Source organism: Uloborus diversus, chromosome 5 (genome assembly GCF_026930045.1).
Source record: "Uloborus diversus isolate 005 chromosome 5, Udiv.v.3.1, whole genome shotgun sequence".
Lineage (NCBI taxonomy): Eukaryota > Metazoa > Arthropoda > Arachnida > Araneae > Uloboridae > Uloborus > Uloborus diversus.
In genome coordinates, this window is record NC_072735.1 from 31,637,347 (window position 1) to 31,661,628 (window position 24,282).

The 24,282-nt window shown below is 32.6% G+C and overlaps 1 protein-coding gene across 1 annotated transcript in view; it reads left to right on the forward strand.

Moving 5' to 3' along the window:
* Nucleotides 1–24,282, forward strand: part of LOC129222528 (rac GTPase-activating protein 1-like) — a 79,811-nt gene that overhangs the window by 36,195 nt on the left and 19,334 nt on the right. Inside the window, exons 6-10 of the mRNA XM_054857040.1 lie at nt 88–253; nt 4,636–4,786; nt 10,834–10,900; nt 10,979–11,207; nt 22,886–23,068. Of these exons, the coding sequence (XP_054713015.1) occupies nt 88–253; nt 4,636–4,786; nt 10,834–10,900; nt 10,979–11,207; nt 22,886–23,068 (796 nt within the window). The remainder of the gene's footprint in view (nt 1–87; nt 254–4,635; nt 4,787–10,833; nt 10,901–10,978; nt 11,208–22,885; nt 23,069–24,282) is intronic.

Consider the following 24,282-nt stretch of genomic DNA (forward strand, 5'->3'; position numbering starts at 1 on the left):
ATTAAATTTATATTGTTTCCATCCATCCATTTTCTAAGTTTCTATCTCTATCAGTGTTAAAAAGTACTTATGTTTCTTATTTTGCAGGCTGAAAACTATTGAAGAATCTGTTGGTTCAATTTTGAATTTTTCTGATTTTGACTGTACCGATGATGATTTGGACAATGCTAGGCATTCTGCCAAAACAAGGCGCTCCAGAGGCAAACGAAGTAGTTCGGAAAACAAAAGTTCTTCTAAAAGAAGAAAATCTGAGGTAAAATAAAATGTTCTTCCTTACAATTAAAGTTTTTAAATAAATTTAATTTAGCACAAAGTATTTTTCAATTTTGTTTATGTACATATGCAGTCAATTCGCAATAACTCGAATATTACTATAACTGTAAGTTTTTATCAAGGCCCAACCCCTTTGTCTTTAATACCATGCTAATTACTCTCAATATCTCAAAGTTAACTTGCTTTAGCTCGAAGTTCTTTCAAAGATGACTCGAAATTCATTTCAAAAGAACGAAAGAAACAAGTGACTATGAGCAAAAAATTAATTCACCTTCGCTTGCAGTTCCTGCACAATAGACCTCTAAAGCAAGAAGAGCACCTGTTAAGCCAATGTGCGATAAAGGAGTTACGCGTGCGAAAATGAGTTAAATTGTTTTCTTTTGTTGTACTGTACTGTTTACACTTTGACATGTTGCTGGACTACGGATTTGCTTTTAAGCTGTCAAGGTGTTAGGTCAACTGATTGTACCATTATTCATTGACTGACCTAAGTTGTGTTCCCCTTCCTTCTTTAGTTCAATTATTTGCTGATAAGTTCCTGAGAGACAGAGTGAGTTTTCTTTACTACTAATGATCTTTTGGCAAGTACTCTGTCTATGATATTAAAAGAAAAAAAAGAAACTTCTAAAGTGGTAGAATCCATGAATCCGAATTTGAAACGAATGAAGATGTGCACCTTTTCTGAAGTAGAATCAGCTCTATTCAAGTGGTTCCAACGGTATCGAAATAAAAAATCTTTCAAGCAAAATCATTTTTCTTAAACATATATGTGAGATGTTCAAATTGCGTTATGATCTAGATGCCGATAATTCTGTCCATTTATTCATATAAATGATCTTCTGTCTTGTAACAGTAATAAAAAAGGCGATTATAATGTTAACTTCTTTAATCCATTGGTATTTTGCACAATTAACACGTTATGCATTGAACATTACATAAATAACAGTAGAAACACAAGATTTTGATCGTAACAAACGCATTTAAGTAAACGAAACGGTGGCAGCCGATGTCATCGCAACACAAGGCCCAAGCACTGAAATGTGACGTCACTCAATCTAGGCAACCAGTTATGTTGGCGCTTAATATTGGCACGTTTTGATTAAACTTTTCATTGTTGAGATATAAGTTGATTTTATTGAAATGAAAAAAAAAGATAAATGATTGAAAATGAAATATCATTTATTATTTCTAATGGCAAGATTTTATGACAACCACAGATCAAAAATACAGTTGGATTAAGGATATAAACAAATGGACAAAGATGCAAAAAAATAAAATAATAATAAAGCATCTGTAACAAAAGTTTATGAATCCAAAATGCCCCTGACCTCCCAGTATCGGTTCGTAAGAGAGCGTTTGGAAAGAACAGGGCGAATGATGAGATGGTCAGCATCCATGATCCGTCACAGATCACAAAGACTGCAAGAAAATACTTTAAAGTTTTCTATATATATTAATATATGGATATATATATATATTAATAATTTTTTTAGAGAGTTATTTCAACTTAATTTTTTCTAATAAATAAAGTTTTATTCATGCCTGAAAGTTTTACAAAAGTGCAAATTGTACTAGATTTTTGGATCTAAGTTTCTTTGACTCGCCACTAATTGTTTGGTAATATCGAATTTAAGTTGTCAACTCGATGCATTAGCACTAAACCTAATGGTACAATGCACCTCTTTCAACTAACTAACAATTGTTTGGCGCAGCATAGCCTATTAAGACAACCCAATTGAACCAACCAACCATTACAGTAAAAATGGCAGATTTCCGATAACGTTGATTGTTGGCGCAGTTTAAAACTTTACCAAGTTTCTTGGAAATTGTTGAAATGTGATTTTTTTTTACAAATCAAACTTTCAAAAGCCTTTCAGAGGCAAAAAATGTTAAGGTGCAGTTAAAATTTCGTCAAAACCAAAATTGTTGTTGAAAACTGAGAAAATGTTCGCGATCATGAAATTGCTTTAAAAATCTCCATTTCAAAAAGTTTTTCAAAATCACTATCGCAAATTTGATGGGTTTTAAAATTATACCAAAACACGATCAATTATGCACATTTAAAATTTATATTACGACTTCTTTTATTTAGTTGACCGATTATTTTACATAAATAAATGTTTTAACATTGTTTTTTGGCATTAAAAGTCCTGCTGAAAATCATACTTTAAATTACTAGCGCGAATTCATCAAATTTGAAATCACGCCAAAATATTTTGCTTGCGAAAATGCTTGGTTAAAATCAAAGTGTAACTTTTGAAAAAAAAAAAAAAACACTCACACACACACACAAAGAGAGAGAAGGGAAGAAAATAAAGCTATAAGCTGATTTTCCCCCTAAAACGCCCGTTGCAAGTTTTTGGCAAGATTAATTGTCGGCGAGACAATACGTCAGATAAGTAGCAAAGTTTTGAAAACCCTGCCATAATCATAGATTATATTTTCGTTTCGATAAAAATTACAGTTTGTTAATGCATTACACGAAATGTTTCAATCATTTCATATTCTTTAAACATCCATGAACTTCATCTCATAGCGAAAATTTCGTATATGGTTTTTGGAAAATGGTTAAGTTTAGCTAGCTTCTTGACTTAACTTTCGAACCAGCTGGTTAAATTTTAAAATAAAGTGCCTCTTTTACCAACAAGAAAAGAAATTTTCAATTAGACGAGCATTGTCCGTGTATAAATATTTTAACTCCGCTAAGAATATCTGAATTGTATCCAGTAAATTTCAACCTGTAGTGCTGTCAAAGCATTGTATATACTGCTATGTTTCACAGTCAAGTAATCCGGCAACTACCTGAATTCTCAGTTAGTGCTTAAGAAAAATTACTTTCATGATTATGAGAGAATGTTATATGACAAAAAAAAAATCACTACTTGCCTTTTACGTTTTAAATGTACTCCAAGTCCTTCAGAAATAACTTTCTTCAACATATGCTATCGAACTTCATCATAAAATAAGCTGGAATATGCATGTTAGTGAAAATCAGGTTGCCTAGATTTGATGACGTACTCCTTAGTACCCAATTAAGTTCTTGGGCTTTCTGTTGCGACAGTAACGTGGCAGCTCATAACTCTGGTACGTTTCGAACATTATTATCTGTTATTTTACTGATATTTTGGATAAAATGTTTTCAAATTACGACAACAAATCAATATCTAAACAGCAATTATTTAATGAATAATTCTTCAATGTTCTAATATTTAGATATTTCTCTCCTTGCACAAAAATCGCCAATCAAACCCCGATTGGCGACAACTCACAGTGTACAATAAGCAAAGGGATACCAGCAGTTAATTCCGGTTTTTGCCAACAGTATCATTTTTGGCGACTTTATCACCTGCACTGTCAAAATGGATGTTTTTTTTTTTTTTCATATTCTATGAAACCATAACAAAATATTATTATTTAAAGTTCAGTATGTAAAGTCATTCAAATACTTCATAAATCCTCTATTTTTCATTGCAGAATTTAAAAATAGATAAAAATTTTATTGGAAAAGTTCAAAAACTGTGAAACTTTTGCACATTGAAACATTATTATTTCAAAAACATCAAAAAATATTTAACAGATTTTTGCAAACATTTTCCAATTCAATTTTACTAAAAGGTTTTGTAAAGCAATCCAGGGCATTTGATTTACTGTTTACATGTCTTAATTCAAAAGTATTATCCAAAACTAAGTTCCGTAAAAAATGATATCTCATGTCAATTTGCTTTGTGCGTGAGTTCTCAATTGGTGAATGTGAAAAATCAATAACTGCCCTGTTATCACAATGTAATATGCATTTAACTAAATTAAATCCAGAGATTTTGGTTTGGGACATTTCATTTAAAAGTCTATTTCGCCACACAATCTCCTTGGAAGCCTCACATAGAGCAATGTACTCTGCTTTCATTGTGGATAGGGCAACACATTTTTCCTTAAAGTTACGCCAAATGATAGGTACTTTATCCAAAAAAAAATACCTAGTCTTCCCATTGATATTCTGTCATTTCTGTCATCAATTTTTTAATAAGCAGCAAAGTCTATTTTGATAAGGTTTTCCCTACGATTCGAAGTCAAAATAGTCTCAATTTAATTGTGAATGTAACACGACCATTTAAACCCCCCCCCCCCCTTCGTAAGTGGATCTTTTGTAATCACCAAACTTGGAAAGTAGATCATCACTCAATTTATATTTCCGACCGCTGATCTAGATAATGCCATGTTGGTAAACCAGTTTTTAGAGAGTTATTTAATTTCTTGTTTTGAGTACTAAATTCCTACTTACTGTCTTTCATTATTCAAGTAATGTTAAAATTTAACTGCATTATATTTTGCTTTTTCTTTACATCATTAAATTATTCCTTTTAGGATAAAAAACAATCTTTTCATGAAGAGGTGGTAACGGACTATGCTAAGTTTGTGGATGAGGCCACACCATATCGTAGTAGTAGTGAACCGTCAGAAGTATCTGTATCCATTTTGCCTGAAAGAATATTTGTTAGACAAGTTCACAGTTCAGGCAAGTTTAAACTTTTCAATTTCAGGAAATTTAGTCATCTATCAGGACTCTTAATTTTAATGCACTGTTATCCAAAATTAAATTTTATTTACAACATGGAACATTCCAGCTTTTTTTGTTTAATTTTTTCAGCACAGAAGTTATGTTGGTTTGTTTCAGTAACTCCAGTTGTTGTCCTATTTTTAACTATACTTACAACCAAATTCATTTGATAAAAAAATGACAAAAGAACCAGCATTCAGGTTTTTTTTTATATTTTCAATGTTTATAAAATACTTGGAGGAATATGTTTCCTTTTTTCTGTCCCACCTATTTGCTTTATTTTGCCTCCAGCCATTTCAGTATTTTGAGTAATTTTAAGTGAAAAAAGTGATTGTTTAAGCACTATAAAAAGAGTAGTTTTTGAGAAAAAAATAGTTTTAAAAATAGTAAATGCAAATCTGCGAGTGTAACTGTATCTTCAAATTAATGTTGCAGGGGCTAAAATTCAAATCCTTTATGTGGAGGGGAGAGGCCCCTCCAAGCTTAATGTTGCAATCAGAAATTTTTAGAAGAGAGAGAAAACTGCAGTAGTATTGTAATATTTCAAGCTCTTGTCTTTCTTGTATTCTGAAATTTTACATTTGTGGCAGTGAGAAGTAAAGGGATGCAAGTGGACATTTTCAAGTTTTGAGTAAAATGCATTTAAAGATTAGCTTTTAGGTAGGCTCCCATTGAAATTTTTTTCTAAATCATGCAATATAGCATCAAGTACCAGGGCTACTAGTACCATCTCTTGCCCCAAGAGATGGTACTAGAGACAGGAGAGGTTCACCTACCATATGTACTGGTTATCGCCAAATTTTTAATTTTGCCACTTACATCCCTTTGCTTCTCACTGCCTCATTTAATATCTTTCTTTTTTGCACAACTTTATGCTTCTGACTTGAAATGAAATGTAGTGCCATACCTAGCATAGGTGACACCCGTGGCGGTAAATTGGGGTGCCCTCCCCTTCCCCCCACAAATGCAAAATTTAAAAAAATTGAAATTTTATGTAAACATGAAAACATTAAATTCATGCAATTTTCAGAAACAACTACATTTGTGTTATAACAACATTTTAAGTGTGCTAATGTACAAATGTTTTACCCACCTGGAAAACCTGGAAATGTATGGAAAATTTTTTGTACTGGAAATGTCAGGAGAAAGTCAGGGAAATTTACTTTTGGTGTGCAAAAAACCTGGATTTTTTTTTTAATATAATTAGTTTTAAAAGATTTGTTCTCCTTTTTTTTAGTTTAGTAGAATTAATTTGGTCAGAAATTCATTCTACTTGAAATTACTAAAAAAAATATTTCTTTCCTTAAACCAGTTCTTCGGCCCCACTTTTTGTTCTCTAGTTTTGAACATTTCAATTTCCCTTGGGGAGGGGGGGGTTGAAAAGTTTACACCCTCTAGCAATGGTAGTTAGGTTGCTTCTGCAACTACCATGAAAAACTTGGGCTTTCCCATTCCAGTTATAGATAAGCTCTTCAAAGTAATTGTAAACTAGTTTATAGATTATTGTTCAATTTCAATATTACTTAGGTGTTTGTGTAGTTCTTTATCTCTGTAGCAATGTGCTTGTTAATTTATGTTTAAATGCTTTGAAACAGTTCTTCTTAAATCAGAGCCAAACAAACTGTAAAAATGTCATGAAAGAAAAGTGTTTTTACGCTAAAATTTTGCTTGATTCGATGGGTAGAGGCAAGCCAGGATTTATGTACAAACTAAACAAGCTATAATGTAGGACCCCCAACTCCCGGAAATGAGCATGATTTGTTCCAAAAAAAGAAAAAGAAAAGCAATTGAAAAAATAAATTTCATTTTCTAGTGATTGAAAACCTTGAAAATTTGGAAAACTGTGGCTACAAACCACAAATGGAAGGGGTAGGGAGAAGGAATGCCAATGTATGTCAAATTCAGCTCCTTGCTACATCCTGCACCAAAAATGTAAAAACCATAGTTCTGACGTTTCTGAAACATATTAAAATTTTTATGACTTGTGTGTTTCATATCTTGCTATTTATATAACTCCGAATGCGGTATTTCGGAAATTCTTTTGTTGTTGCTTGCTTTTAACTTACTTCTCCTGCATATTGTTAATCTGTTTAGCACTTAAAAAATACTCTACCTCTATTCCTTTTTGTTTTCTGCCCCACTTGCAACGGAATCAAATTGTTGCCATGAGAAATCTGTAGTTTCTTTTTTCTTTTAAATTTAAAATAGCTCAATCAAGTACTAAACTATCAGAGACTAGAAAGTACAAATGAAGTGTGTTAAATAACTTTAGTTCTAGAGTCCTTGAAAATAATTAGATAAGCCTTTGAAAAGCCAAAGCAAAGTGGGCTCTAATTATATTTCTTACTAGCGGTACCTGCACGGCTTTGCCAGTAGTAGAAAATGAAAAGGTCTTTTGGTTCACCTCTATATTTAAAAATGATGATGAATTTCTCGCCCATTTGCTATGTTCATTTGCTCACCCATGTTACGGTTCCATGTTATGACAATTTGGTAATTTAATCGGCCACATCATGATAATTTTCCCTTGTAAAATGTTCTTAAAATTGGAGTAAAAAAAGAGCAAAATAGAATTTTCGAAAAATCGCTTCGAGGTGCTCACCCCTATGCTACAAACTTATTCTGTGCCAAATTTTATGAAAATCCGCCGAACGGTCTAGGCGCTATGCGCATAACAGACATCCAGACTTTCAGCTCTATTATTAGTAAAGATGAAGTGTATTACATTATGAGTTGTTCAAATGGGCAGTATGTTACGCTTCTTACATATATTCTAAAAATGTACACCATTTATTTCAAAGCATTTTTTTAGTATTGATCATTTTATATTTATATCATTGTAGTATTTGTCGGTGGGTTGACTAAAAACGAATTGTACCAAAAGCGAATGTGAACAAGTAACAATGCATTGTCTTTTCTCTTACGGCGCTCTTTCTCTCTGTCAACTACTGTCATTGATTTCTCAAATCAAAAACAATTTTTACTGTGTGTTATCTTAATTTTCAAAGGACTTTGATAAAGTTTTATTTGCCTATTTCTGTCTTGATATTTTTGTAGTTTCAACTTCACCTTAAACGACTTCAAAATGCCGAATTTTATATATATTTTTCAAAATTTCCACCGGTGGAGAAACCCGGACCCCCGACAATTGGGAATACTCCATGTACCACTGAAAGGGGAGTCCTGGGTCACTCTCTTGATATCATTCCCCCTCTTAAGGTCAATTCAACACGGGACATCAGGGAAAACACGATTTAAAAAGTAAGCTGTATGTATGAGAGTATCAGAGGAAAAAGACAAACATAGTTAAGGGGGAGTTAGGAATTGCCTCTTGCACCACAGAGCGAAACGTTGCTCAAAATACAAAAGGTGCCCCATACCTGAAGTAGCTTAGGGCCCCGTTAAGTCTAAATCCGGTCATGGGTAGAGAGCTCAGCTTTTGCACAAAGTGCTTTAGACATTTTGCCACTCTTAAAAGTCTACGTTAAAAAGACAGAGGTTGCAAATGTTGAACAGAATACAAATATCTACAACACAGTAAAATCAATGTTGAAGTGTAGTTGAACTTTTGGAAGCAAACTTTGGGGTTGAACTTTTGGGTTTCTTTATTTCGGTGGCATCAGAATTGCAAGGTTTTTCAATAAGATTCTAGGCTGGTAAACCCAGGGTTCGAAAATATCAAAAATATCTGATTTTTTCATATATATTGAATATTTTGATGTACAGGGTGTCCGAAAAGTACTTGACATTCACAGGATTGAAATAGATAAGATGCTTAAGTTCCAAAGTTTTCAAAAACAAAGCAGAATTGGATGTTTTATTTAACTGCAAACTAATGAAAATAACTCAAAATGTCCAGCAAATTGTTTTTTATTTTTATTTTTTTTAAATAATTTTCTTGAGAAATAAATTTTATATTTAAAATTTCACTTTATCCTCATTGCTTTGGACACAAAAGCGCTAAAAGCTTTTCAACTAAAGTAGTCTCATGAGGATTTTTATATTTAAATATATTTTTATTTTTTAGATAGATTTATATCATAAGAAATTTATATCTTATTTTTTTTTTTGGTTTAGTTGCCATGTTTGGTCATTCCCAAGATGTTGGTACACAAGACTCTTTAAGTGCCTACGTTTTCATAAACCGAATTGGTTGCTTATTGCAGTACAAACTGTTGAAACTTATGAAAAAAGTGCCATTTTTTGGGGATAATTCTTAATTATTGTCTTTAAAAATGCAAAATTTTATTTTTAGAATATTATCTTATCGTCATTGCTTTAGAGGCTAATGTGCTATAAACTGACTACTTCATTTAAATTGTAGTTTTTTAAGGATTTTGAATTTATTACAACTTTTATGTAACAAATTCAAAAATCGATTTGTAGTCATGAACTTTTCACGTAGACGCCATGTTTGGTCATTCGCAAGATGGAAATATACGAGACTATTACTTGCTTAAGTTTCCAAAAACAGAATTGGATGTTTACCTTAATACAAACTATTGAAGATAAGATAAAATGTACAATAAATCACGTTGTTTTTTAAATTATTTTCATGAAAATGTGACTGCACAATTGTATTTGATCCTCATTGCTTTGGAAGCTTTGCTATAAACTAAAACATTCATCTAAAATGCAGTTTCCTGCCAACTTTTCATTTACTAATTTATTTTCATTTTTTGAAAAAAAAAATTCAAAAATCTATTTTAACTTTAATTTTCCATATTTAAATAAATATGTATTGAATAATTGTTTCTCATAGTGCACAGAGTTCTATTTATTTTATGAAAGTAGTGAGAACTACCCCCCTCCCCCTTTTTTTTTAACTTTAAAACTCGGTGACAGTGGTGGTCACTAAGTTTTTCGAGCCAGTTGAAAAAATTCCGAGACTTGGCCTTTACAAGAGACTTGTGTATTTTATGAAATCTTAAGATAAAACTAATAATATTGCTTCAAATTACTTTCAACTACCCAAAATAGTGTCACAGACTGGCTAGAAAGTTTCTGCTACTGGGGATGGATGGATGTAATAGTTTGAAATTTACATTAAACAGTAATATTAACGTAACATGTATAAAATGTCACATAAGCACTACCAAAACCATTAAAAATACAGCAAAAGTAGCTAAACTAACCTTTAAAAAAGCACCTGGAAAACTTTTTTTGGGGGTATGAAAAATCTGGAAAAGTCAGGGAAGTTAAAAAGAATTTGTGAGTAGACGCCCTGAATAAAAGTGGGGGGTTCGGGATTCAAGTTTTTAGTCTTAGAAATGTGTTTTAGCTTCAAATTTTTTAAAAACTTGCAATTCCACTTTGGGTGTCAACCCTCAGATGGGTGGACCCCCTCTCCCCTAGCAACGCCACTGTGAAATGCTACAATTTATATTTTTAAAGAAGTCGGATGCTTTAAAATTCCCGGAGTTTGTCATTTTTCTCCATACTCCACCTGGCAATGATCCCTGTTCTGTTTATTTTGGTTTTTAGAAAAATCTTATCTATTTCTTTAATTTAAAATGCATTACAGCTTGTAGCATTAGAAAAAGTGTTCTGCATGGTTGAATGGTTGAGAGAATCCTTAACAGAAAATAAGGAATAATAAATGATGAAAAACAAAAACTTCTTGTATTTGACTCTTTCCAAGAGATTTCATTTTTGCACTTAATGCTAACTGGTCAGCTGCCAGTAAAATGCTTCTAACTGGTCATTTGGTGTGCAATAGTATAGTGGAAAAACATTAAATTTCATGAATAAAGATAGTTTGCTTTTATAATTATACATTTTTATTTCTTAAAATTTACTTTTGTTGGAGCACCAACTTGCTTTGATTATGTTTGAATAATAAATTGTTTCTTGTCAAGTTCGATTTTAGTTAAAACTTTATTTTTTTCTAATTAGATTTTATCTAGTTAGTTCATTTTTCTGTCCTTTAGAATAATTAAAGGAATGTGAATTGTGTTGATATATTTATACAACTGTCTTATAGTGTTTTCTTTTTTTCCCTTTAGATTTGGCTGAAATCAAAAGTAATACCTACAATACTAGAAACGATGACCCTAGAAGCATTTTTGGAAGGTTTGTCAATATTGCATTGTTTTAGTATCATAATTTTTGTGTGTGTGTTTTTTGTAATCATGATACATATACTTTCAGCACGCCTCTTAAACGCACCAATACTAGTAGTAAGCTGAGCCGAACTCATCTGTTTTGCAATAAAACTGTCATCCGTACAGAAAAATGTTATGCCTGTAGTCGTCTGATAAAATTTTGCAAGCAAGCTTTAAAATGCCAAGATTGTAGAGTAACATGTCATCCAGAATGTAAAGATCAATGTCCAATGCCGTGTTTTCCTGTAGCAAGTACTCCAACTAAAGGGGAAATGGTAAGCTATTTTCTATGCAATTCATCTTTAACACCCAACACACAAAGGAAGGGTGTTATAAGTTTGACGTGTCTGTGTATTTGTCTGTACCACTTTAGCACCTAAATGGGTGGGCCGATTTTTAAAAGGAAAAAAATTAGTTCAAAAGGAGAGTTGATCGAGAGTGTTCTTAGCTAGGTTGCATCTTTGGATGACATTAATTAACAAACATATTAATTAAAAACCTCTAAAAGGTTTTCCCGATTTTTGCTGTGAAACATATTTAAAAATTTAGTACTAAAATAGAGTTTTTTCTGTGTCTGATGGAATGTGTTTGGAATTTCCATGTTGTATGGGATTCGAATTATAATGTTTTTTAATGCAGATTTTAAATACGGCTAAGCCTTTTTTTCGCACAATGGGGTAGTTTCCAAAAATTTTTTCTGAAAGAGCATGCTTAAAAACATAGAATCTGACCATTTTTTAAAATTTCTTTAAGTTTAATATTTGTTAAAAATTACTTAAATCCGAGCTCTTTCATTGTTTAACGCTTCTGCCAATGACATCACAAATGATGAAACGCCATTCACGATCCAAAATATTTAATTTGCATCTTTACTCATGTGTATTGGCAACGATATGGTTGATAGCAAGCGTAGAGCGCAATTGTAATTTGCTTCTTGATTATCATAACGTGGAAATGAGGTAGAAAGATGCACCATAGTGCATCATTTGTGACGTCATAAAGACCACGCCTCGTTTGAAGAATTGGACATTTAAAAAAATTAATTAAAAAATTACTGTTGAGAAAATAAAAGTATTTTCTGAGTCCATGTTTTTTTTTTCTTTTTCGCTTGTTCTATCAATTTCAATAACAAAAAGTACTACTTTAGACTGAAAGAAACAACCCCATTGGGGTAACTGAATTAATTCATTGTTGTGCCGACAAGGAAATTAAACGCAATGATTTAAATTTTTGTGTTGCCAGTTTCTATTTGTTAACAAATAAAATACTTGAAACTGATTTTTAATAGTATAAGGCTTTTAAAAGGATTTTCAATTTTCCCTCTTGATTCTACATTTGCAACTCAGTCGGATTTTTAAAATTTCTAATTTTAGAGGACATTATTCTATGGGGGCATATCATGTAGTCCATGAAATTAGTTCCATCATGTGAATCAAGCCATTTCGTGTTTATTTTTTTATTATTATTATTATTTGTATGTTTACAGTAATTTTGTGCATTCTCACTTTGGTAAATACTTCATGGATACGAGTTTTATGTTTTGAATATTAAATTAGAGACACAAAAGTAGCTGTATCTCTTCAGTCACACTCCTGCATCAGACAGAATCATCTATACAAACTGCTACAAAAGTGCTGCCAGTTTTCATTTGTTTTATTCCATTTTTCATTTCCCTTGAGTAACCATAGCCAGTTGTCCTCTTCTCATTTTGACCCATCCTTGAAGTACATGTGACTTATAACCGTGCTTTTCAACCGGTGTGCCTCTGCACACTGGTGTGATGCGACAAGGTCCTTAGTGTGCCACGGTATTTTTGGAGTTGTATAATAAGGAAGAACTAATGATGGGATGAAATCCATTTCTGATTCGTAAATTAGCAGAGTATAATAAATGACTTTAAACTTTTTAAAAGAAGAAATAGCTTTATTTGCTATCATCACTTAAAATAAAACCAGAATCATTTTAAATAAATATTTCCACGATGACCAATTTAACCCAAAGTAAAAAGCTTTATAAACTATTGCACTATTAATATGAGTTGCTGGGATAAAATGAGTATCACCGGTAAGAATCATTTTCCTATTATTCAATAGACTAACTCTGTAAAACTATTTTCTAACACAGCGTTTCCCAAAGTGTGTTCCTAGAACCCTATGGTTCCGCCAAAGGATGTGATGGGTTCCTCCACGAGTTAATTGTTGAATAAGTTTATTATACCTTCAATTCACGATTTGAACCGCATCATGCTGCGGACACTCGCTGGTTAGATGAATTCACTTTATCTACCAGAACTTTCTCATCATGTAACAGGTGTTGAAATATTCTGAGATACAGCTAAATTTATGAAAAGTAACAGGATCCAGTGTTATAACTGAACACTTTTATGCAGTGATGGAGCAGTTGCAAAGATGGGCACCATCGAAGGATTCATGTTGCACATCGAAAAATCAAAATCCAGGTGCTGAAATCAGTTTCTTTCATCGTGAAATTCTACTGGCAAACAGTATGACATATGAGCTGAAGTTGGCCATGGTGGAGGCAGAAAAAACAGTCAACTTCATACAATTAAAACCACTTAACTCTCATATTTTCATTGTACTTTCGGAAGATGTGAGAGCAGATCATTACTTCACACGGTTCAATGTTTTTTTGAAAAGCAAGGTCCAATCAAGAATTCTTGAGTTGGGTGACAAAGTACAAATTTCTGATGGTTCACGACGAAATGATACCAATTTATTAAAAGACAAATATTTTTTGGGAAAATAAGCATTCGCGGCTGTTATTTATTTTAACGAACTGAATCAAAGAGTTTATGGACGCAGTGAGTATCGTGTTCATGTATATGCGCAATTAAACGGATTCAAACCAAAAATTCAGCAGTGTAGCAAGGAATTCCACTGGACATGTTTAAATGGACCAACTATAGTTGAGGCAAACCTAGCCTGGCAGCATTATGAAGGCTACACAGATTCAAATTATATCATTTCAATGTTGCCCTGTTTCATTTGCCCCAACGATACATACATCTTGAAGGTAAAACTTAAATTGGTGGTAAAAAATTTGGCCGTAATTCATAACAAAGTTTAAGCACCACTTCAAGTTGACTGGCATACAACAATATGACTGGGTTTGTGATCCGTTAACTCATCATCAAAGAACTTTTTTCATAAGAAAAATTTATTGATCTCAGTAGTGACTGCTCCTTAAAGCTGGAGTTTATCGCCTTTGGACGCATATATTGGCTGTTAGTAAAAAGAGTATGTACCTAAAAATTTCTGATCACATTTTTCATGAGCTGTTACTGTTAACATTATTCTTAGCCTTGACACTTCTCAAGAGCAACACAATATTGTGGTTAGATCCTCGATTTAAAAACTTCCTGTAACTCTTCTCATCATAGAGCTGAATAAAAAGCGTCACTTTCCTTCAAGACAGGCATAGCATTCTCAGTCGTGTTAAGTGAAAGTTTGGGACTTACTACTCAAAATAATCTCTAAAATTCATGATGAACTTTTATTCAATTTCTAAAGAAACTGAAATATTTAAAATGAAAACGCTGATTCAACGCTGGCACACTTTTCTTTGCTTCGATCAGTGAATGATGAAACCACTGTCCATATTGACATATGAAATTTGGTTCAGTGTGCCGCAAGAATCGAGCCAACTATCAAGTGTGCCGTTCAGTAAAAAGGTTGAGAAACACTGGCTTATAAGATGTTATGAGCATGAAAAACATTACCAGACCCCGAAGAGTACCTATTTTTCCTACTTTTCAGATCTCTCTCCTTATTTTCCTACTTTTTCCTTTTTTTCCTACTTTTTCTTTCTTTAGTATAGAACTTTTAATTGTGCATTGATTCTTATTTTTTCAATGCCGCACCGATAATTTTCTGCATGTTTCAATTTTGAAACGCAAAAGAAGCAAGCAGATCCTGAGCTTTTCATTGACTGACTACATTAATTTCTGGAAAGAACAAGAACGCTGCGGCGTTTGCGTGTTTAAAAGTTAATTTTTCGTAAGTAACTTTTTTGCCGTTGTGGCGTTTACGATCGACTTTTCTTTTTATCGACCCGACTTCAGCCTACTGTTTTAACGAAACTAAAAAAAAAAAGATACTGACACATTCTGATGCAATTATATATTATTTACTCGTCAATTACAAGCTTTAGTTAAAGCAAACGACCGACTGTTCAAAAAGTTCGGGAAAAGCCGAATTTCCTAATTGGCACATTGTTTGTATGATTATAAGTGAAATGGAGCTCTATTTAAACAGAAAGGCAAAAAAGGAACATAAGGAAGCAAGAAATGAGAAACTTGTACACTGTACATATTTTATTAATGTTAGTGCAAAATAAAATCGACAGACAACAGAAATTCGCAAAAACGGACCACTTCAAAAATAATCGCGGAAACTAACTTTTTTCGTACATAAACGTGATTATTGTTTATTCTAAATCGTAAACATGATTATAAAATTTATTAAATTTCATTTTCTTTCCTTGCAAAGAGTATATTTGCAAAAAAAAAAAAAAAAAAAAAACAGCAAAACCTGGATGGGCAAAACATTCCCAATTTTTGGAGAAAAATCGGAAATCAATTTAAATGGGAGATTCCGTTTTTTCTTCACATTTTTAAAAGTTGAGGGATAGAGCCACAAGCGAATATGTATTTTTTTTTTCTTTTTAATGAATATTTTCTACTCTGATATATTATCAGTATCGAGGAGTTGCTCATCATTCTTATGTGCTGTGTTTATGGCAATGCGGTATTTCTGAACATTAAAAAAATTTTTCAAAGATTCTTACTCTTTTCGGGGTGCGGCAATTATACCGATACGGCGCATCTACTGTAAGTTATTGTACTTAGTGCTTCTGATCAAAGGGAGGGGGGAGAAAGAGATATATGCGGGCATTTGATGCCAGGTGCTCCCCCTCCCCCACTCTCAATTTCGTGAACAATTTCCGAATGAATATTTTTGTTGTATGGTGAAAATTGAAAGCAACTACATTCCTTCCCTTTAGAGACGTACCGAGTACTCGGTAACTACTCGGTACTCGACCTACTCGGCCAATATGCCGAGTACTCGGTACTCGGCCAAATTTTGATCAGATACTCGGCCAATACCGAGTAGTTGCAAAAAATTGAATGTATTAAAATTTACAAAAAAGCTCAAGCATATATAATTTTCTGCAACCATTTACAATTCAAATTTAAATTTTGAGAATAATGAAGTTTGAAATACTTTAATGGAGTAAATCTTGGCTCGAATGTCTCGAAAGTTAATAAAACTTTTTTGTTAAAAATTGTGCAAATATGGAATTTTTGCTACAAACTAAAATTAGTTGTAAGATATATAAAAATACCTTAGTTTTAAAAATAAAAGGAAATAAAGCAACGTTAGAAGCACAGTGCAGGATCACTGCAGACACGTGTTTTGGCGTTACGAGGAATTTCTTTTTCAATGCACAAAATTTGAGCTCGTTGATTTAAAGCCATCCGGCAAAAGTCGAATTTTTTGTCGTATGCCTTTACATTCTTTAGTTCACATGTTATGCACTGAAAAGACAATCCCTGTAACACAGAAAAACGTGTCTGCAGTGTTCCTGCACATTTGTTTTTTTGCTTTTAAAAATTATTTATGTTTAGCGAACTAGACCTATAATGAATAAATTTGTATAATTTATTTTAATTCCAACTTGATAAGTCATACCTTTTATTTATTCATTTTTAGTTTAAAAAATATTATTTTTGCAAAATTTTGTAGTTAAATTTCAGCAGGAATTTAGTTTAAAAACTATTGTATGGACAAGGAGGTCTATACTACTATTTCAATAAGTTCAAAATTCATCGGTGTGTGTCGGTGGTCCTTCTTTCAACATAATTGGTACTGGGAAACTCGACCGAGTAGTGAAAGGCCGAGTTACTCGGTAACTCGGTACTGGGCCGAGTAGTAAAAGGCCGAGTACTCGGCTACTCGGCCAAAGTGCTACTCGGTACGTCTCTACTTCCCTTTTATGCACAAAGAAACATTAGAAACTGATCTTTGTCTTTGATAAAAATGTTATGATTACCATGCATGGATGTTTCCTTTTTTTATTTTTTTGGTGACAAAATTTTTGAACAAGTGGGAGGTAAAAATCACCAAACCATTAAAACAATATTCGTTTTTATTGCTTGATTGAAATTTAAAGCTGGCCGTCACATTGATTCCCCGCCCCCGGAGGTGGCTAGCGAAGGATGTATACTAAATGCAAATTTTATCTGAAAACAACAAAAAGTGCCCAAAGTTGTATAGTTAAGCATTAATTTTCCAAAGCCAGGGAGGGGAGAAATTGACCCCACTGACGCCCATAAATGACGTGCCTTAAACAAAAATGTATGTTGAATGCTAAAAATACAGAATATAGTACAGTTAACTCCCGCTACAATGCAATTCGACTTACACAAAATGGCTATAACGCGATTATTTCACCAGTAAATAATATTTGACCTAACGGGAATTCCTCCCCCGCAACACGAAAATTTTCAGAAGGGAATCACGGTGTAAAAGTGTCAGCTTTGTTATTGGCTACTAGAATATTAATGGACCTTCATCCCTTTAGCATCACTGGCAGCAGAAGTTCCCACACTGTACTAGTCTGAACATAGCTGTGTTTGTGTGTACAACTTACTACTCCTCATTTACCATATTTTTTTTTCCATTCTAAATGCGAAAGTTGATGAAATATAATGACATCCAAGAGCACAGTTCCATCTAAAATTTATGAAAAGAGAAAGAGAAAGTTTCTGACAATTAAAGAAATGCTAAAGTTTCTCGATGTGTTTGAACAAGTAGGAAGTGGAGCGAAGGTAGCACAACAATTAGGTGCGAGTGAATCTCTCATACGTACAATTAAAAGTAAAAAAAAAAAAGAAAATCCGTGAAAGTTCGCGGCAGGGGCGTGCACAGAATTGGAGGACACCTGTTGGCCTGGGTCCGAGCCTAAAGTTGGTCCGAGATTTTTAAAATGAGGGGAAATATGTGTAGAGATGTAAGGGTAAACAAACAATATGAAGGGGGGCAGTAAAAGTCATTTGTGACGGGCCCCAAAATTTCTGTGCACACCCCCTGGTTCGCCTAGTAGTGTCTAAGCAAAATGCAAAAATTATGAAAATGGAAGCTCCTCTTGTATTGAGAATGAAAGAAACTAAGAGGAGGAGTGGAAGCGTTATAAAAGAGCTAGCAAATCAACTGAATTTAAAAATGTATTAGAATAATGATTTTATCACGGAGTATAAATCATCAACATCTTCATTTTTTAAAGTTACAAATATCATTACTGGATCTACTGCACAGTATTATTATAGTACATCATTTTATTATTACAATACATACAGTACGTACCGTACTGGTTTATTTTATGTCACGTTGATCACTGATTTCGTGCACCTTGACAGTATTTTATGTTGATTAAAACAGCTTTTTTAAAAGTACAAATAAAAATTCAGCTCTTTATGTAAGAAACGATAATGTGTAGTTAAGGTATGGTTTAAAACAGTCTGAGGTGGTGTTAACAAGTGTCCAAAAAAACTAGGTATGTTACAAAAAATTTTACACTTGCGCAACTTATACAACGCGAAATTTCGACTTACGCGAGAGGTCTTGAAACACATCCCTCGCATAAGTCGGGATTCAACTGTACAAACCCTTTAGTTTACTTATTTCGTTATTTCTTTAGTTTAATTATTTTATTATAAATTTTATGTCCCATATTTAAGAACAAATTTATCTTAGTTCTGCATTTTCAGTTGTTTTCCTTTTTCTTTTTTCAAATTTAAACATCTGTCTCTGTTTATGCAAGAATGCATGTCAGCTGCTGATTATTTTCAACTAAAACTAATTTAATATTTGCTTTGCTTTTGTATTATAGTTTATGACAACATGAGCTGAAAGTGTTAGAGTATTTTCAAATGTTAAATCGATGCACTCGAATGTTTTCGTCTTTGACAAAACAAATCTTTAAGAGAAATGGTTTTATTGCACCAAAATAGTTTTTTTTATTATTATTATTAGTTTTTTTTTTTTCTCACTTAAAAATTTTATTACTGTATTGTTGAAAGGTGTTTGTTTGTTTGTATTTTATTTTCATATTTTTGTAATTAATATCTTTGTTTCCACCAGTTTATTTTTCATACTAATGATTGTCAGTCGTCTTGACGTGTGTGTAGTCCTATCCAGGGGCGGCAAATAGGAGGGGCGAAAGGGGGCGGTTGCACCCCCAAATTTTTCACTAAGAATAATAAAAAAAATGGGTATATTCAACTTAGAAAATTATTTGCCTGCATTTTCAAAACAGAAAAAACTGATTGAGAATAATTGTTTGCCTTTTCCAAAAAAGTAATCTCTTAATATGGGTTAAATAATTCAAAATTGTGTACACCATGTTTTGATGGTGCATCTTGTATGAGATGCCCGTACAGTGTGGAGAACGCGCAATTTTTACGCGTCAACTCCATGTCATTTTACACAAACTTTATGTTCATATTATAGCTCAATGTTTAGCTAGTAAAAGGTTCATTGATTCCTTGGGCCACAAATACATTTTAGCAACTCAACGTATTATATAATTTCATAGAAACGTTTTGTAAAAACATGCTATTTTTGAAAAACATTCCACATCAAAAAATAGCACCTCAACAAATCTATCTTGGCTCTTTACTTGACAATCTCTGAATACACAAGATGGTATTCAAGAGTTAAATCTATAAAAGCCTCCTGGAAGAATGACTGGAAAGCGACCTTTTCAGTGATAGAAAATCTCATGTCATTAGAATATCTATGACTTTGTTTGAATGTTTATTTTATTTATACTGCGGTGCAGTTTTTTGAACAGTCTATCATAAAAACAAAATGGATTTCAATCCATTAATCTTAATTCTTGGATTGACAATTGAAACTCATAGTAATTTTCGCACTAATGCATACTGGAACCAAGTGTGTGACAGAACTTTCCATAAAAGATTTTACTGTATACCATTGTGGAAAAGGTGACAAAACCGACATGAAGTTTTAGTCAAAATATTAAATCAATATTTTGAATAAAATGAGCGTTTCTTAAGAAATTGAGACAGAATTTGATGAGATACATTTATCATTGGTCTTAAGTTCAATATTATGTAGGTCGGTTATAGAAAACGAAAAGGAAAATATTACACTTCTAAGTAAAATTTCTAGCATGAGGGAAGAGGAATTGTTTTGTGAACTGCGACTATGCTTTTTAATGACGCAAAATAAATACTAGCTGAATTTAAAAAGCTTTCTTGGTTACTTTAAAGAGAGGGATCTGAAGGAAATGTGTTTTTTAAAATAACTTTCTTCCTCCCATTATTATTACTTTAACTGTTTCAATCAAGTCTTTGAAAGATGACTTTTGTGTCTCAGGAGGTTAGGGATTTACCTTCGAAGCGCAATGAGGCAAGCAAGACCTTCATCTTTAGCTATACTGGCAATAAAGCAAAACACTGGATATTGATTAAATACAGTTACAAAATCTTCTCTTCTTCCTGAGTTCAAAAATAGCAGATTAAAACTTTACAAAAAAATAAAAAGTACTACCGAGATATTTTGTGAGATAACTTAGTTACAAAATAAAATTAAAGCTTCGGTCGCAAAAATGTTAATTTTTCTTAACAAACTTAATTATTCTTAACATTAAAATAATTTTATTATCCCTTCCTGTTAACCAATAAGTATTTTATACTGTATTGAGGAAATTCATGTTTAAGAAACTCGACCCCCCAAACGAAATGCTGAAATGCCGCCCCTGGTCCTATCTCTTCCTATTTTTTCTTTTTTTTAAAGTGATTTTTTTCCTACTTTTCTTACTTTTTTAATTTTTGATTCCTTATTTCCTACTTTTTCTCCTCAAAAAACCACTTGGGGGTCTGCATTACCCTCATTTCACATCAACTCATAATATAATGAATTAATGGCCAAAACCATTAATAAAGAACTTGGATTGAACTTTTTTTTTTTTTCCAAAGCTACTTTTTAGTATGTTAATTTAAAAAGTGGATATAAAACATTTATAAGTTCTTATAATTAGAGTCTTTCAATGGTATTGCAAAAAGTTTTTAATTCTTGCTTGAATGGAAACATCAGAAATGTAGATTGTAATATGACATTATGGTTGCATAATTATCAAATGATCTAGATTTAGTCACAATGTACTTGTATACAAAGTTAAAACTTGTATATAAACATGTTTTTTAATAAAATGAGAATTTTTATTACTAAATACCAATATTTTACAGAAACAAAAAAATAATAAAATTAGTGTAAACAATGTCAATAAAAATCATTAATTTTTCACCAAATTATTTTGAATCCAAACTGAGCAACAAATAAATGGGATTTTATCTATGCTAAAAATATAAATAAAAAGGCACTGTTAAATAAGTGCAATTATTGTAGACATATGCTTCAGGGTTAATAGAATTTCTCTTCAGAAAAGTTTTGATCTTTCAACACTACACAATATCAAATGTCTGATATATTTTATTGGCTTAACGCCAAGTGTAACTAACACCCAACTTGTAAACAAGGGCCAAACCCTTGTTTGCAAGTTATAAGTTTTAGAACGTTTATCTCACCACTTATGCTAGTATCAGCTTTAACAATAAATTTGTGTCAGTAACTAATCCTAGTATGGGAGAAGCTTTCAATGTTTTGCCCGAAGCTGGTTCTCAGTGGTGCTATTGCCGATGAAATTGACGTTGTGTTGCACATGACAGACGATTGGATCAGGGTGCTCCCTAATAGTTTAGCGCTTGCTTGCTTCTCATTAGATGGATACTATGCTGGTGTGTCTCAATAGTTGATTTTGCTTAGTTTGCTAATGGGTTTGATCTGCTATTTAAGAATAGATTTTCAAGGTGGGACTTTGCCGCTTCTGTGACTTCCCTCTTACATCCCTTCACCCAGCTGGTATCTTGAACACTGTTTTGTTTTTGAGCAACGGTGCAGTTCATGATATTAGATTGTTCTTAAGATGGTGATAAGTAGCCCTGCTATCACACTCCAGTTCAGTTGAACTTTTTTGTTTTTAACAATTTTTAACTAATCATACTAATAGCCAAATGAAATTTGGTTTATTTTTAAGAAGTCTTATGTTATAGTTTTTCCCATCAACAGATTTCATCATGCAACTTTTGTTACATTTGAACTGACTGGTTGTTTCAAGGCACCAGTCTCGAGCAATGCTCTTGCTCATTATAGTTCACTACTTATTTTATGGTATCTATTTTTCTTAACAATTGAAGTACACTAAATTCTCAATTTTCCGCCAGTGTATTACTCGTGATAGTCGATAGAAGCAGATTGAGCAATCCGAAGTAAAGCAATAGGGGGAAAAAAGAGCAGTGAAAATAAAGAAGATGAAACCAGTGCATAGGTGTGAATGACACGTGAAATGGCTTTCTAACATGTTGACAGACTACTACAGTATTTAGAGGGGCAAAATATGACACAATTGGCTGAAAAACTGATGCTAAAAATCAAATGACTGATTTTTTTTGTAATTAGTCAAGTTTTGGTAAAGACTGATTGTATGTATTAAAGTTCGTCAGTGTTTTGCATTTCATACAGAAAAGTGAGATGCAATTTAGTGAATAAATCATCTTTCCTATACGTTATCGCATATAAACTTTTCTTTGTTGCATTTATGTTCTTTGGTACTTATTATACAGTAACTTTGTAATGTATGTACTGAAACTATGTTCACTGTTTTAATAATGTTTTATGTACTTTTTAAGCAAAGACGACTTTTGTTTTTGCTCCACGCTTTAAACTTTTTATGGGTTATCCATCATTTTCATTATCCTTGGTACCCTTGCCTTCCAATTCCATAGATAACAGGGTGTGGACTTTATTTTAAATTGTGTCAATGGTGTTATATCATAACTTATTTGTAGGGTACTATTGCTGATTATACTTCAACTACTCCTCCTATGCTCCCTTCCTTAATTGTTCACTGTGTGAATGAAATTGAAACAAGAGGATTGAAAGAAAGAGGATTGTATCGTCTATGTGGCAGTGAACGAGAAGTGAAAGATTTGAAAGAGAAATTTTTAAGGGGAAGAAGTGTGCCATGCCTTGTATGTATTATTTATTATCAAACAATTTTTTTAAGTTCTTACTTATCTATTTCTTATTTTATTTTCAGCTATGTGTTGTATTTTGTATGTTATTAACAGGGAAGATTCAGTTAAAAGGGAGATATATTCAGGGTTCGTACGCTCCGGGAATTCCGGGAAAACCGGGAATTGTCAGGGAAAATGACACTGTCAAAAATGTCAGGGAAAAGTCAGGGAGTTTTCAAATTTTGTCCTCCAAAATTTTTTTTTCCATTTTTTTCCCAAGGAATTAAGTACTATGAGATCTAGTCTTCGTTTTTATTGTGATTTCACGAAAAAAATTGTAAATTTTTATCTAAACCGACGCTGACTCCGAATTAAAAACTGCAATCGAAAAATGAACGTTTTTTTTTTTCACAACGAAAAATGCGCCAAAAGAGCGACGATTTTCTTACATGGAGTCGGTGAGGGGAACGCATTTCTTTCTACTGCCTAAAGTTTTAGATGGGTTGCCACAACATTCTGTTCGGTTCAGGGTTCGTACGCTCCGGGAAAACTTGGAATTATCAGGGAAAATGACTTAGTCAAAAATGTCAAGGAATTTTCCAAATGTGTCCCCAAAATTTTTCTTTTCCCAATTTTTTCCCAGGGAATTTCGTTTTACAAGATCTAATCTTCATTTTTATCGATGTATTTAAAAAAAATTGTAACAATTTTAAAGCAATGAAAAAAGTGGCGACCCAAAAAATCTTCAGCAGCCGCCATTTTTAGCTCTCAGTAGTTCCCAAGGGAAAAAAAATCAGGTGAACAGCAATTATGCACAAACTCAACAGGAGAGAAGACAATTTACTGCTTCGGAAGCACAACCTGTAGATGGGAGGGTCGATCGGGGAAAATGGTTTTTTTTTTGATCGGAAAATCATTTCAGCTACGTGTGAAACGTAGTCGCCATCTTCGGTCATTCACAAGATGGAAGTAGATACGATCCAAAAATGCCTAAGTTTCTAAAAACAAAGCAGAATTGGATGTTTTCTTTAATTGAAAACTGATGAAAACAACAAAAAATGGTCTGCAAATTGTTTTTCTATTATCTTACTAATATTATATATGCGAAAGTTTGTCTGTATGGATGGATGTATGGATGTATGTATGGATGTTTGTTACTCTTTCACGCAAAAACTACTGAACGGATTTTGATGAAACTTTACAATAATATAGCTTATGCATCAGAATAA